At 32.0% G+C, this 17,016-nt stretch overlaps 1 protein-coding gene across 5 annotated transcripts in view; it reads right to left on the bottom strand.

Annotated features, from left to right (window-relative positions):
* The window catches only part of LOC126748184 (uncharacterized), a 52,537-nt gene that overhangs the window by 14,691 nt on the left and 20,830 nt on the right, over window positions 1-17,016 (bottom strand). For 2 of the 5 annotated variants that reach the window (XM_050457234.1, XM_050457230.1), the window contains exons 1-3: window positions 14,667-15,172; window positions 837-1,519; window positions 9-216 (exon numbers count right to left, since the gene is read on the bottom strand). In XM_050457234.1, coding sequence (XP_050313191.1) covers window positions 9-216; window positions 837-1,519; window positions 14,667-14,698 — 923 coding nt within the window. In that variant the 5' untranslated portion in view covers window positions 14,699-15,172. Of the gene's footprint in view, window positions 1-8; window positions 217-836; window positions 1,520-14,666; window positions 15,173-17,016 lie in introns of those variants that run through there. The other 3 variants (XM_050457233.1, XM_050457232.1, XM_050457235.1) reach the window with 2 other exon arrangements.

Below are 17,016 nucleotides of genomic sequence, written 5' to 3'. Positions count from 1 at the left end.
GAACTTACATGTTACTTTGAAGATTACAAGCCATACTGAGCACATGGACCCATTTATTCATAAGTTCTTGAGAATCGGCAGCTAAGATATACGTTCTCATGTTCGCGTGTTCGCATTTAAACGCAAACTTCCTGTTTACTTTATCTTCAGGCCCGCAAATCGATACTTTATACGATGGTAACAAAATCGAACCTAGCACCTTGTCTTCTTGCAAGCCTGGAATTTAATTATTCAACATGAGACGGACTTAGTATGATATTAATGTAACGACATGGGCATAGTAATTTATATTTTATGCCTCGGAGTTAATAGCTGTTACCTAGATATTATTTAGATCTTGGAGTCGGCGGTAATCAGCTTCTTTAATGCTTTAAAGATAACAGTAAATAGTCGAGGTTATAACGAAGTTGATTCAGTTAAATATAAATTCTTATGAACCGGATTTAATTGCTTTATATAAACCTATTGCCAAATATTCATAAATTAATATAAAGCATGACACACACGACATTATTCTCCTGATGGTACCATAGAGGATATCTTGAAATAAAATCTTAGGTATTATTCATAATATGTATACCGATATCTGAGATATATTGAAAATAGGCTATTGAAATGGAACAATCAGAAAAGGAAACGGAAGTGCTAAGATCAAAAAACGTGCTTTATCATAGAAAAAATAAAACTGGCAATATAGAATTTTTACTTTGTTCAACTGATTTGAAGCTTTCAAAAAATTAAAGAGACTTGTCAACAGACGAAGGTGGTGTTATAGTTCCAGTATTAGTTTCAACTAGTATCTACCAAAAAATTTTTATAAATTATAGGCAACTTACCTTTGTAATAAAATAAACAGTATTCAGACAAAACAAACCATCGTTTCTTCCACAACATGAGTCCCTCAGACCCTTGTTTATGAAGCCAACCCTGCATTGTGACCGGGGAATTTGGTGGTCTCTTTGCAGGAGGTGACCTTAATTGTATTTTATCTCCTTCCTTAGGTTTTACTTTTGCAGGGGTAAGCTTTTTAGCACTACCCTCTTTACTGGGTTCTTGCTTTAATACTTCTGCTGGAGCAACCTTTTGCACGTGTTCGTCATGTGATGGTGCTTGAACGTTGCTACTTGAGATTGCTGGAACTGGAGGTGGAGTAGGATTGCTTATATTACTCTGCGGTTGATGATTAACATGTCTGGGGATGTGTTGATGTGGAAAGTCATTCTGGTTGATATTTACTCCATATTGAGGGTAGTACTGAAAATGCCTATGTGCAGTTGTTTGGATAATGTGCTGGTTACTGATATTTAGTAGTAAAGGGGCTTGCATAGGTTGTCCGTAGCCTTTGTTATACGCTTGAGCATGTTGATGGATCATGGGGTAAAAATGGTTGGTGGAACTGTGCTGGTGGAGTTGTTGTGAAACTGTTTCGTTGTGTGATATGTCTTGATTCTGTATTGATGAGGCTGTGTTTTCGAAAGGTTGAGTCTTTTGAATTTTGTCCATTTTGCCCGGATCAATCCTAAAATAAAAAAAGACACTTAGAACCAAATGGATGCAGAGGTTAATTTTTTTAAAGGAAAGTTTATTTACAGGTATAAAGTAACCAGTGCCCTGCTTAAAATTCTAAAGACTCGAAAGTTCATTTTAATATTTAACGTGTTTTTCTCCATTCAACCATTTCATATCTTAACATTTTTCCTCGTATACATGGCGAAAGTTCTTTTCAAGAATACCTTTTACCCCAGGGTAAACATATCCTTTGTTTGCCTTGTTCACTCTTTTTTAATGATTACGTCTTTTCAGAGCTTATACGTAAATAGAATTTTTAAAACAGGGGGAGGGATCCAAAAGAGGTCTTAACAAGTACTCAAGTACATGTACGGAATTACCTCTTTACATTTGGGGCGAATCGAAAAGAAAATAATTTTTGTTTTTTAAATTTGCAATATGTCTCTACTATTGAGAAAGCTTGGTTTACGTTGGCATTCTTAATATGTAAAAAAATGAAGCATCAACATCAGCCAATCAATCAATTAAGATGATCAATGGAATTGATTTCTGTCCCTTGTCATGCTGACAAGCCCTTCTATCGTCCTTAGTCCGGTCCACTGTCTGATGTTTCTTGCCCAGGACAACTGTTTTCTTCCAATTTCCTGTCTTCTTTTTATCTGTCCTTCCAGAATCAGTTGTAGCAACAAGGTAAGCCGTTTTTCTGTGTTTAATACTTTCTTTATCATCATCATATTTGTGTCATCCATTTCCTTTTGCCACGTTTGTTCTGATGTCCCAACCTCTTGGTCGCAACCCTTTTTATGGAATTATTAATCGTTACTCACTATCCCAGTGATGACTGTTTCATCTCATTGTTCCTTATTCATTCGCGTTCCTTGTTCAATTCATATCTGAGATCCGATCTGATATTCTTCTCTTCGGTTTTTCAGGTTGATTTTGATGGATCTTCTTTAAGGCTATCTTTGGTTTCAGCCTTATTGCCAAAAGAGAATGATCGGATGACACATCTGCATCTGGATAAGTGTATATCTTTGAAACGGTTCTGCTAAATCTCTTGCTAACTAGGATTAAATCAATTTGGTTGCGAACAATGTTTTCAGGCATACAAGTCTTCATGTGTATAGTCTTCTTGGAGGCAAGAAGAACCATGTGTTTCTTCTGTACTTCCTGGTAGAACTGTATTAGTCTGTCATCTCTATTATTTCTTTCTCCTAGTCCCCAGGCATTGATATCTCCCTGAAAGATGTTGATAATGCGGTTTGGTATATTTTAGTAATCTTTTGATGTCTTCCGAAAATGATTGTATTTCCTCTTCATATATACTTGGATAATGTTTAGGTTTATTGATCTTGCTTCGATTTTTTACAACATCGATCTATCACTGTACGGTATGAAGCATGTTACACTGTCACTTATACTTTTCTCCATGATAATGCCAATCTCATTTCTGTGATGTCTATCTTGATTATCTAAGTAAAAAGGCGCTCTATAGATATTACACTGTCCAGGGCCTGGCTATCTGGTTTCACATACTCCAAAAAATTGCCAGTTTCAATTTCTGAATTTCTCTGACAGTATTTGTCAGTTTTCCAGCCTCATATAGCCTCTGTACATTCTATGATCTGATGTTTAAATGATTTTTGACTCCGGGGATAATTAGCAGCCTTTTTTTGCCGGAGACTAAGGGTCATACCTTTTCCACTCTTTTTATGGAAAAATTAGTTCACCGGTTTCCCATTTCCTCTTAAAATTTGACCGCCCCTAACATGAAGCCAGACGTCCTTTGTATTCGCTTCTGAAGAAACAGTATCATCACTGGAGAGAACATACATTCTTAACGTAACCTTTTTAATGACAATCTAAACCTAAAAGGCCTTAATCTAAACCTAGGTTGCCCAAGCTTTACTATTTCTATCAATATATAGCAACATTTATTTGCGCGCGCAGGTTTATTCTCAACGATGGCCAGATCGGGCAAACTCGTCTGAAATCGTGGCTGACTACGCTAAGGTCGTTGCCATATTTAGCGAAAATTAATTATGCTTTTCATCATTGATCATTTTTATTTTATTGATTTTATCGACTTTTTAACTTCATTTTTATTAAGAAAACACAATCAGTTTGAAGGAAATATTGAAATCTGTTCTTCATACCCATTTTGCTATGAATTGCGGTTAATTACCTTCAATACGATAAGTCCTATAGATGTAAACTCATACAATGAGGCTTAAAATGCACTTGATTTAAACAAACAGAGTTAGTAAGTAGGTAGTTAAGGTTTTACCTCAGACGCTAATTAATTCCATAGTCTTAATGGCAATTACGTTTCTAGAAAACATAATAATAAGGCCTTTTACACAATGCTTTTAAACAATGGGTACCAATTTGTAACTATTTTACATGCATTGAGGTTTTTACAGATAACAGCGTCTAAATGGTGAAAGTAAATGAATAATGCCAATGTATTTAAAATTGGTTTGAAATTAAAATAGCACTAAGCATCAGCGAGATTTTACGTTGATTTTACCGCAGATTTATAGGGAAAATTGATTGTTTGGTTTACATAATTACGGTTGACTGCTGCGGAATAATTGGGAAAATACGTTTTCTGACATAATGCCTAGCAAATTATACAGTTTTAATGTCCTTGTAATAGTTAGTAAAGTTTGCAAAAAAAGACAATAATTTTTAGATTTGGTGTAGATTAATAAACGACATAGAGGACAGCATTAAGGGTTGTTAAGTGTAACAACGACTCGAAGCAGATTTCCTCAAAAATATTGGACATTCCACAAGATAAGAAATTTAAATCCGCTGATATTTCTCTTTCAAATGAGCTCATTAAAAGACGAATAAATTGCTTTGGGGAATTAATAAGTCGAGAACTGAGGAATCATTAGGTCGCAGATTTTCACCTCCAAATCGGATTTGTTTTTAATAGCCTTGCAAAAAAATATTTAAAAATCATCAGATTGGAGAATCTGATGATTTTGATTGATCTGATTTTATTTTCTTAACGAAAAATTTGGATAAATTTCTTCTTCTTTGAGTTCCATGCAAATTCTTGCGTAGGCGTCCGTCATATGCTTCTGTCAATTGCAGCATTTTGTAGTTCTCGAAAACTACTTATCCTCGTGATGTTCCTTCCATGAAATTCCTTCTTCCTATTCCTCTCTTTCCACCTTATATGTCCTAAATATGATATTTTTCTAGATTTTATTACTTTGAAAAGCTCATGATCATCTATTTGCGCTTTTCGAAGAACCACATTTTTTACGTGGTCTACTCATGATATTCTTTCATTCATAATGTTCTTCTCAGACATCCAGTCTCGAATGCTTCCAATTTATTTATAGAACTTACTTTTAAAGTCCAGGCCTCTACAACGTACCAAAACACTGACCAGACTTAACATTTTAGAGTTCTGTATCTTAGTTTGAATTAAAGATTTTTAATTGTGAGAAGTTTTTTGAGTTTAATGAAGGTTGCTCTTGATTGTTCTATTCTACATCTAATTCCTTAATCTGTGACCAAAATTTGGTTCAACATACATCCCAGATACCTTTACCACTGCTTCATTTGCTAAAAATTCTTTTCATTTACCTGAATTCTGATATGTGGAATATCAGTCTTAATTACGACCATAAATTTTGTTTTTTCATATTAATTTTCAGGAATAACCTTGTACTTGTCTCATTTACGTGATTCAACAAAGTTCGTTTGCATTATCTGCGACTATTACAGTATCATCTGCATATCTGATATTGTTGATAAGTATCCCGTTTACTTTAATACCTATTTTTACCACTTTAAGATAACCCTAAAACTGATTCAAAAAACAGTCTTTCCGAGTAGAGATTGAACAACATTTTTTTTTATATCGAACTGCTCGGGTGTTAACGAGTTGCTCAATCGAATATCTGCTCTCTGGTTCCAGTACAGATTGCTAATTAATCGAATGTCTTTACCATCTGGATTCAGGGCCTTAAGTACGATATTAGGACGTCATGTTTTACATTGTCAAAGGCCTTTTCATAATTGATGAAACACATGAAAATATCCTTTCTTTGGTCCTTACAATTTTGTACCAAGGTTTGTTTACTGATTATTGTTTCTTCGCATTTTTTATAGAGCCTCGTATCCAAAATTCGCAGAGGAATCTTCACGAAATGAAAAACCGGTAAGTTTTGCATCACGGTCTGAATATGTCCTGTGCCATATATGTTGTTGAAGAGTTTGGAAATTATCTTTATGTTCTGTTTATTAATAAATTGGAACGCTTTAGAATGCATGCTATCAGAACCTGGGGTTTTGTTATTCTTCAGAAGCTTCACCACGTGTCTGATTTCTCCTATTAATATACACTAGGTCCTGCAGCTCTTCTAATTAAATCGTTGGGTTGTTTGGTCCGTTGTCATTAAAAAGCTTACATGCATATTCGTATCAGATTTCCAATAATTTGTCTGTATCCACTACCATTTCATTAATTTCATCTCTGAAAATATGTGCTGTTTTTTTATAGACCTCCGCTATTCTATATCTTTCACTTTTCTGTGTGGGTTGAAAGTATTATTAATTAATTATAATTATTTTGCATAGTCTTCGTTCTTCCATTACCTGTAATACTTCTCAGGTTCTCCATTCATTTTTCGTTGTGGCATTGTCTTTTTTTATGTTATATCAATATCATTCAACATCACTGACTGAAGTTATGGTGTCGAGTTGAATATTTAAGCATTTGTGTGTACTCATTCTGAATGGATACATTTAAAGGGTTGCCATAAACCTGTCACTTCAAATAACTCCACAGCCAGAAGACTAAAGGCGTTAAATCGTAAAAGTGTGGAAAGAAATTCTGATCACTAAATCGGGAAATGACACGACCAGCAGCAAACTCGTGCAAAATCGTCAATGTTTCACGGGCGGTATGACATGGCTTCGTCCTGCTCAAACCACATGTCGTCAAGATCAATAGCTTCTAACAAGAAACTTATCATAGTACGATAACGTTCGCCATTCACCGTTACTGCATTATCTTCTTCGTTTTTAACGAAAAACGATCCAATTATTCCTCCAGACAGTAATGCACACCGCACAATGACTTTTTTGACAATCAGGACTTATTGTTCTACCGTGTATGCTCCATGGTTACTAACTTCTATTTGTCACGTCATAATCATGTGATATATTGACTGTCAAACAAGGCGCGCAATTCAAATCTTGCGTTCTTATTAAAACAATTTTTATATTTCACTAAAAACTCTTAATATGAATGAATAAAAAAGCTTTTTTTTATGATGAACATAAAGTCATAGTAAAAAATACAATAAAACTCAAAAAACCTATTTAATTTTATAATCGAAATCCATATTTTCGTTTGGCAAACAAGCTAAATAAACAAATCTGTACTGTTCATTAATTTAAAAAGCGGAAAATAATATTTTTCCAATACCTATTGGTGCAATACTCGTGTTATTAATTTTAGAATTTTAAATTTGGTGCATGTGTTTGTGTATGTGTACAAATGGATTTTGCAATGTAATTGCTTTTGAGATATTTCTGGTTGAGGTTTGGTTTCTTTATAATTAAACAGATGATTCAATGTAACGGGATCTAACAAAGGAAAAATTACTTTTAAGAGGTAATTCTAGATGTTTATTTAATAATTCATAATTTCCTGCTGAAGCTATATAAAGAATTTTATTTTTGACCCTAGTATAAAGAAAGAAATTTATTAAATAATTAATAAAATGAAATTTATGCATGCATGCTAAAAAAATATTCATTAGAAAAAAGACATATTATGAATATTTCAAATAGGGCTTTTTGTTATCTTAATTAAAATGTTACTAAGGTGAATTCGGTTAGGATTAGTGTTATATGCCTTAATAATGTATTACGAAAAATTATTTCGCAAGTCATATTTTGCGATTAAAATTAAAGTTCCTAATCAATCAAAATATTTTATGTAATTTTATTTTTGATTATAAAACTGAGATATAATCATGATTTATATTAATGTACGCAGTATTAGTAATAATGTTAATAATCTTACGACATATCTTCAATTCTTAAATAAAGATTTTGATGCAATTGATCGACCAGAGACTAACAAAAATAGCATTTAAATATGCCAGGATTTCCTCTTTATTATAATAAAAGTTGGATTAACAAGTGTGATGGCTTGGTTAGCTATATAAAAGATGATTTATTTGTTAGTTCAGAATTTAAAAAAGTGAATAATAGAAACAGCTTATATCGCTGTCCTAATATTGATAAGGTAGATTTTCTCTCCGTCCTGGAAAGATATCTTTATAACCATAGCATAATTTGTGAAATTGAAATATTCCATAGTGATGATGCTAAACGTAAATCTCGTAAATAAAAGATGAAATAGTTACTTAAATTTAATGCTATGTAAAGAGTTTACCAGTAAAATTATTATTGGTACTAGGAAACAAGGTAAATGGCTTACGTCTGGCTTGATCATATTTTTGTCAGAGTGCAACTCTAAAGGCTATTGATTTAAGAAGAGGATTATTAGATCATTTCGCTACTCTATTAAATATTTCCCTCATTTATAATAATAATTTAGCTAAATCAAAAGTTACTAAACATTTATATAAAGCTCAGCTTAGTTAAAGGCTATATGCTGAAGACTGGCTGGAAGGATGTTTTGAGTGAGGTAAATCCCAATGTATGTGCTATCAATTTTATTAATAAAATAGTTAAATGCAAACACAGAATTTTGAAACCCTGGGTAACTAGAGGTATTTTGAATTCAATAATAAGGCGCGATTATTAAAAAAATCATAAAATACCTCCAATTTTGATTACAAATCCCAGATTATCAAATATTTCAAAACGCTTACTAAAGTATTAAATGTTGGAAGGGCTTTTCATTTTAAAAAGTTGACTTGAAAGGCTATTAAAAAATGTATCAATGAGAATCTTACGAAGAAAAATATAACTTTAAATGTATTAAAACTGAATCAGGGAAATCCCTTAGGACTGGCGTTTCAATTGCTGAGGAATTTAATTTTTTTTTAGCTCTTTGGGTTCGAAATTAAATGGAAAAATTAAAAATTCGCCGAGCAACCATTTTCCTATTGCAAAGGCCAGATATAATTTCTTTTTGAGTCCCATTGCGGCAAATGATAACAATAAAATAATTAAATTAAGTTATAAAGCTCTAATAAACCGTTTTTGTTATTTAATTAAACTAATTTTTTCCTTCAAGAATTTATCTTGACAGGCTTAAAAAGGTAATTATTATCTCTCTATATAAGTCTGGTAGTAAAGAGAACCATCACTTAGGCCAATTGCTTAGACTATTAGTAAATTAATTGAAAAGTGCTTAAAATTTATAAATAAATATAATTTAATATTCAATAAATAATTCGAGTTTAGAGAAAATTGCAGCACTAACTGCATTGTCTCTGATTTGTCATGAAATGTGTTACCATCGTTATTGATTTAGCAAAGGCCTTTGATACTGTTCCTCACGGTGTTGAAACGTCTAGAAGATATGGGTATAATTGGACTACCAAGTCAGTTATTAAAATTGTTTTTACAAAATAGAAAACAGCAGGTAAAAGTAAATGATATACTCAGCTCTGGACGTGCAGTGGAGTATGGCTCTTTTATCTACACTGTATATTAATGGTTTGTTTTCGTTTATTTTAAGGGATAGAGTAGTTTGTTTTGTAGATGATACTTGCCTTATTATTAAAGATAACAGCTGGAAGGTCTCAAGGGTAAAGGATTGGCTTGATCTTAGTCTGTTAAATACTGATAAACAAAGTTTATGTGTTATGCCATAAGTAGATCTAGCCTGCCAGATTTCACTACAATATGTTTACATATATCTGATTTTTTAAATTACGATCACTGCCAACCAGTGTAGTATTAGAATTAAATGTTTACTTAAATGAGATGTTTACATTGATTATATAATAAAGAAAATCAATTGTTACATAAATTTTACATCTTAAGACAATCTTTGTCGAAAAAAAAAAGCTTGTCCTTACATATAAAACTCTAAATTAAAAAATTTGATTAGACTTTTAAATCCGTTTTTGATCCACTTGTGATCCTTTTTGAAAAGGTAGGGGTTTTTCAAATTCAACATACTTATATAACGTCGGTTTACTTTTAAAACCTCCTAAGTCTGATTTTCACCATTTTCGAGGTTTTGATACAAAAAAAATGTAATATTATCATTTAGCATCCTGTAAAAGCTCTCAAGTCTTTAATTTATTACAGCGCCATCTATCGAACAATGATTAAACCTTCTATGTCGTTAAAACGCGTAACATTACTCAAAAGCTTCTAAGTCTGCATTTTGACATAATGGCTATTGTTTCTCAAAGTGTGCTCTTCATTTTTAGTTGATTTCACAGTGAAATACGAATAAATAGAAAAGAAAGTGCGTTTATTTATTAGAACAGAAGGTAAGTAATTAGTTATTAACTATATAATATTAATTATTGGGGTTTGTTTTGATAAATTTCCTTAAGTTGTTTAAAAACGACTTAGGAGATTTTGATTAACCCTGTTTTATGGCAAACATCGTTTCAAAGGAGACATAGATGGTTTTGATTAGGAGAGTTGAATTACAATAATTATTATTTTTTACCTTTTAAATCCTTTTTTGTTTGGATGTACAGGGTTATTGATGGTTACAAATTGACCATTACCTAAAAAGTGTAAATCAATGTGCAGAATCCAAAAAATCAAAAATATATGGGATGTCCCTTTAAAAATCAAAAGTTGGGTTCATTTCCGGTGAAACTGTAATTTGTATAATGTTTTCAAAAATGTGTGAAAATTACTTTCTATGAGAATAACAACGTTGCCAAATTTGAAAAAAATCGATAAAAAAAATAAACGAGTTAAGGGGTTTATTATTAATTTAGAATCAATAACTCAGTAAAACTGACTATTATAGGTTTTTTATTCTGTTTAAGATGTACGGGGGTTTGGGCAGAAATAAGTTTATGGTAGCTCTAGCTACAAATTTCAATGAAATTCACGGTGAAACTTCCTCAATAATGGATAATACATCGACTTTATTTTTGGAAAATAATAAAATAGTTAAAAACCATGACGATCTGGCATTAAATGCGACAACTAACGAGATCGAAAGTGAAAATTGTTTTGAACTTCAGGCGGAAATAGATGAAGCTATTAAAAAATGAATAGATGACTGTGGAGGACATGATGAATTAATGTTATTAGGCGAGATAAATGGTAAGTGTTCTTACTTAACTTCTAAAGATACTTTATTATTATGAATTTACCGTAGGCCCTTCAGAAAATGCATTTCGGACCTCAACCTAGAAACTGACGGGGGAAATAGGGTGCAAGACCATCCAAAGCAAAGTGATATTGATGTTGCGGAGCCTGGAACGTCAGGAATATTTACGACCAACCAAGTAGTGCAATGCGATGACGATGATGAGTACTTACCAAGTGAAAGCGAAGATGAACACCTTGAGGTCAATAAAAAACTAGAAAGGACAGATTTTGAAATCGAAGATAGTGAAAAAGAAAATGAGATATTAGTGGAAAATATAGAAGAGCACATTAAAAACAAAAAAAAATAGAAAACGAAAACCTGATTCTGGAAGCTGGAAAAGACAAGAGTGTAAGAATAAACGTGAAAAGGGTGATGAATATGATGGACTTAGAACAAATGCAGAGGGAAAGTGGATATTTGATGTAGCAAAACCGCCTCGTCAAACGAAACCTTTCTGTAACTGTAAAATGTCGGAAAAATCTAAGAAACTAAAATGCCGAAAATTCACAGAAGAGGAGAGACAACAAATTCTTAATCAATTCTGGCAAAACATGACTTGGCCTCAGAAGAAAACTTACATCAAGATTTAAAAAATCAAATCAATGAAATTTCAAGACGCTCTAATACGTTTATTTGCCATTTAAAGAAAAATGGTGTTCGCGAAAGAGTGTGGTAGGTCATGTTTATTAATACTCTTAGTCTGGGAACTTGGTCTTTGCACAACTGGGTAACCTTAGGTATAGATCATAATACCGATTTTCCTAATACTAATGTTAATTTAACTCAGACTAATAAAATTAACACTAGAAATGAATCAGAGAAAATTGGATTAAAGAACTTTTTTATGGAATTACCGAAAATGGAGTTTCATTATTGTAGAGCTTCATCGAGTAAAAAATATTTGGAGCCCATTTGGCAGACTAAGGCTGCATTATACAGAAGTTATATTGAATACTGTGAAACTAGGTCTATTAAACCTCTCTCCATAAAGACGTTTCATGAAGATTTTGCTTTAAATAACTTAAGCTTATACGCACCCAAGAAGGATCAATGTGACCTTTGTGTCTCATATAAGGCGAGAAACGGTGACGAACAGATATATAACCAACATGTTTCTAGAAAAAATAGAGCACGCGATGAAAAATCTACAGATAAAAGCACAGCTCATCGTGTTTTTACAATGGACCTTCAATCGGTTCTTCTTTGTCCAATGCTAAAGGCTTCGAAAATTCATTACAAAAAAGTTGGTAGTTCATAATTTTATTTTATATAATTTAAGAACAAAAGATGCAAATTGCTTTCTTTGGCATGAGGCAGAAGGAAAAGTTACCTCAAAAGAATTTGCAACAATTCTGTATAATTTCCTAGAAGAATCCAGTATGTGCGAAGGTGAAGAAATAATTTTCTATAGTGATGGATGCACTGCCCAAAATAAAAACGTAACTTTGTCAAATGCTCTTTTGCATCTATCAATAAAAAAGGGTATCATTATTACGCAAAAATATTTGGTAAGTGGCCATACCCAGATGGAGTGCGATAGCATGCACTCTACAATTGAGCGAAAACTCCGCAATAGAGTAACTTATTCACCTGCTGCATGTAAATCGGCTCGGTCAAATCCAAAACCCTATCAAGTTAAATATTTAAATCATAAATATTTTAAAAACTTTTCGGCACTTAAGTACCACACTTCCATTCGTCCTGGCTATAAAACAGGAGATCCGACTGTTAATGATTTGTGCGCCATTCAGTATAGGCCTTATGGAAAGTTATACTTCAAATTAAATTTTGACGATGATTGGACGGTACTGGAAAAGAGACTTAGCAGGAAAAGTCAAGGGGTTGGAGAAATAGTTCCTCTTTATGAAAACCCACTTCCAATTAAAAAAAGCAAATACGATCATTTGCAACAATTCAAAGAAGTTATACCTGTGGACTATCATCTTTTTTATGACACCCTACAATTTGAAGCAGACTAATTTTGAATTTTTTGCTAATTTTTCAAAATAATTTATATAATGTATAATGTATACCTTTCTTTTGTTCAGTAGCTCATGATAACATTTAAAACATAATTAAGCAGAATTCAAAACAAATAAAACCTACTAAGTCTCCAGCATTACTTGTTTTTTTGTTTCAAAACCTTCGAAGTCTCCTTAAAAATTATGTTGGTAATATTTTAACAAAAAAATAGTGTTGATTTATCAAAAATCAATTGTAATTAGGATTTAATACAATATCAATTCACGAAAATAGTGTAAAATGTATGTGCCTCCTGTAAAATGTATCCAAAATGACTTAGCAGGTTTTGAAAGTAAGCCGACGATAAATTCAGTGTTACAGCCACAAAATATTAAAGTATTAATCCCTTTCCTTTGCCTAAAGGAAACCTTTCATTTACTGAAAGGTCTCTATTTTATAATTACAATATTATATCCTTTAAATTTAGAAGAAACCCCTAACCCCTAGTCTTGGATCCTCTTAATAGGTTTTTCAGCAATTGATTTCCTTATTTATAACTCTATTGTAATTCTTACTCTTTTCTTTTTTTTTTCTTTGCTTCCTTACTGTTTTATGCTTATCGTTTTTCTCGTTTATGTTAATGTAATTAGATTATATTAGGTACTATTATTAGCGTGTAAGTATAATACTGTTTAAACACTTTTTTTTGTTATTTTATTTTATCGGAACTGTATATTTTTTGAATGGAAACACACAGAAACTTGCAAGTCCCTCGTGTTTCCAATAACATTTATAAATGCTCTATTAATTTCAAAATAAATAGTATTTTATCATTTTTATATTATTATTATTATTAATTATATATTATACAGTGAGTGCTATAAATATTGAACAGATGAATTTTTTTTTTTTTTTCGAAAAGTTACTCGTTTTTAATATTTTTATGAAATATTGTATTATTGAGAGCCATTTTGAGCCATTCTTGCGTCATTAAAAAAATAGATTAGAGGTGTAAAAGTGACTTTAAAAAATGTACGATATTATGAAAATGTTCTAAAAAGCAAAAAAACTAAACAAAACGGTCTAGATTGAAAAATTAATAAAGGTTGAGTGTCAAATTGTCCTATATAAAAGAAGAAATCGTGACCATTTCCGGACCAAAAAATACTTGATTATATAAAAATTGTTATATCAAAAAACAGTCCAAATAATGTCACATAAGTCAATGCAACAAAATGGCGTTATCAAATTTAGAATTCGATGTTTCGCTTTTAGGCTTGCATCATCAATTTTGCATTTTTCAATACTAACTTGAAATTTATTAGCATAGATTTTCACAGGTTTTTATTTTCTAGTAAATTTTAAATATGGTGGATAAATTTTACATTAATCTATTTCTAATGCACTATTTTTTGGACTATATTGGACACATTACTACAACAAGCTAAGAATTTGAAGTTGGCATTTTAAATTAAAATATTTATTGGCGCAAGTAAAAAAGAAATGAAAATTATAATATGCATTAAAGGGAAAATGCATATTATAATGACATGCATTTTTAATCTGAGATTTTAAACGAAGATCAAATACTAATAAATTGTAATTTTTAGATATATTTTACGATGAAAGAACCTTTTTCTCTATTTATCACATTGTTAAAGCAGTTTTTTTAAGTGAAAAATAAAAAAAATCTTTACTTTCTAATTTACTTTAAATAAAATTAAAAAAGGAACATATGGTTGCATAAAAAGTAACTAGTTAATAATAAATATAATTTTATAATTTAATCCGATAATACATATACCTTTTCAATCTAACACCTAATAAAATATAAACACTTAATTCATCAAGGCTACTTAAATAATAATTTATCAAAAACTGTATACTTTACCAGTCCCAAATCTGCCACAAACAAGAAAACATGATGCGAAGCACCGAATCTAAGCCGAATAAATGCAATTTATCACACTATAATATTTTATTAGAAAAAAACACAGAATTGAATAATTTAGGTCACCATATCTTTAAAGGAGACTAATATGAACCCTTTCATAATGAAGAGGGCACAAGAACTTAAGTCAATGGCGAGAAACGTAAACGAGGGGTTAGAGGGTTAAAGACAAAATGCGAGTTTCCGGTTTTTTTACAGGGGAAACTGGAGGAATGGCAGTAGGATTTCAGTATACGGGATCAGGGAAACGAAAAGCTGGATTCGTCACTGTCGGGCACGAATGAGCGCCTGCGTCTGGATTGATAGTCCGGTATTATCAGAAGGAATTTGAATCTAGTTTTTTTAGCACATTTTTGAATACAGTTTAGCCAGAGGAGAATCTGGTTTCACTCGTGGCAACACCACCAGGTATTTTATAAATGCAAAATCATATGGTACAGCTCATTTGTTAACGACCACATTAATGTTTTTTTTTTTACAACGAACTCACCCTGTTTACCTTCAATTTGTTAGGAAAAAAAACAAACTTCCGTTTTCGACCCCTTTTTCTCCTCCCTAGACATGTGGAATATATGGTGAACACCTGTACTTCAATTTGTACCCTTCCTCTTTCCGGAGATAGAACTGCATTTGAAAATAAATGAAATTTCCGTTTTTTTTTAAGTTGTTAATGTCACCGCATTTCCTTATAATTATTTTAAAATTAATGACAATAATTATTATACAGGTTTTTAATACCAACAAATATAAAAGCGAGACCTGCACTTATATTAATCATCCCACTCCCACACATGCAACACAAAATTCTGTTGGCCACCAACATATCAGTTCCCAAATACTAAATGTGCGTTCTAATCTGACCGGTTTATACGGGCCAGCACTGTCATAGAAATAAGGTCTTGAACAAGGGTCAAGGAAATAGAGAAGGGACCACACAAAATAAACGAGAGAGACAGAGAGATCCATATAGGCCGACACCCTTGTAAAGGGACTATCGATGATGTTTCCCTATAGAAATGGTCTAGATCAGTATTTATTTCATTTCGAGATGCACTCTTGTATTTTTACGGTTTTATTAGTTTCTGAGAAGGATCGTAGCGTCGAAATCTTGGCCAGTTTTGTAAGTCACGGGGGTGCAATTTTTCGACCCTTTTTTGAACTTCAATATGAAAGGACATCCGCTTTGGGATGGAGCAACATATTGTTTTTGAAACAACATGTGTCGATGATAGGAATCTTGAGAGCTTTTAAAAGAAATTAAGAAAAAATGTTAAAAATTAACATTATTGAGACAAAAAAATATTTTCTACCATTCATAAAATGGCATATTTTGTATATAATGTCCTTTTTTCGTGTAAGTAAATAAAAAAAAAACTTAGTATCTACAGTATCGTGAATTTTTAATGGTTACATGTTTGGTCTTTAAAAGTACACATAGACAATTTCACAATATTGTAAATTTTAAGTTTTAATTTTCTGGAAAATCTTTTAATATATATATCTTTACAATCTTTTAATATACATAATATACATATGGATCTAGGTACAGAAATAAACCGCAGTGGTTGGGTTGGGTTGGGTTGGGTTGGGTTGGGTTGGGTTGGGTTGGGAAGTGAAATAGAACAAAGAATTCAACAAGGGAAGCAAGTTCTTAAATTCAGTCGTATGATCCAAAAGCAGCTTAAATAAACGTCTATTTAACTCCATCTTTAATGAATGGTGCTATTTGGGTGTGAAACATGGCATGAATAGAATGAATCCTGAGAACGTCATCTAAGAGCAGCTGGAAAATTCAACTGTACAGGAATAATAGAAGAAATCGATCCCAGGCAGTTAACATGGTATGGACATATCAACCAAACATATCAAATCTGCAAAAGAAGACTCCAAGAAAAAGAAATACTCAACTGGGTGCCAACTGCGAGGAGAAGGAGTGAAAAGCCCAAATCATCTTGGATAGTAGGCATCCAAAAGACAGTATCTGAAAGCAACTTGCGTCCAGAAGATTGGAACGACAAAAGAAGCTGGTAAATGGGAACCGGAAGACATAAACCGCTATAAAACTGGATGTATACATATATATTAAAGTCATGTATTATCATTAATTCATTCAAGTAATTCATTCAATGCAGACCAAAGTTTCGAGTTATCTTCATATAGCTCAAGTTTATTAATCTGAATAAAATTATCTCAATGAATTAAAGCATTAGAAATTTCAACATTGACTTTGTTGACGAAAGTTTTGACCCCAAAAATGCCAGATCTTGTTAACTGGAGCACCAATTTTAGC

This window comes from Anthonomus grandis, chromosome 22 (genome assembly GCF_022605725.1).
Source record: "Anthonomus grandis grandis chromosome 22, icAntGran1.3, whole genome shotgun sequence".
In the NCBI taxonomy this organism is placed as follows: Eukaryota; Metazoa; Arthropoda; class Insecta; order Coleoptera; family Curculionidae; genus Anthonomus; species Anthonomus grandis.
The sequence above is the reverse complement of the archived record's forward strand: the minus strand, read 5'-3'. Positions and strand labels throughout refer to the sequence as shown.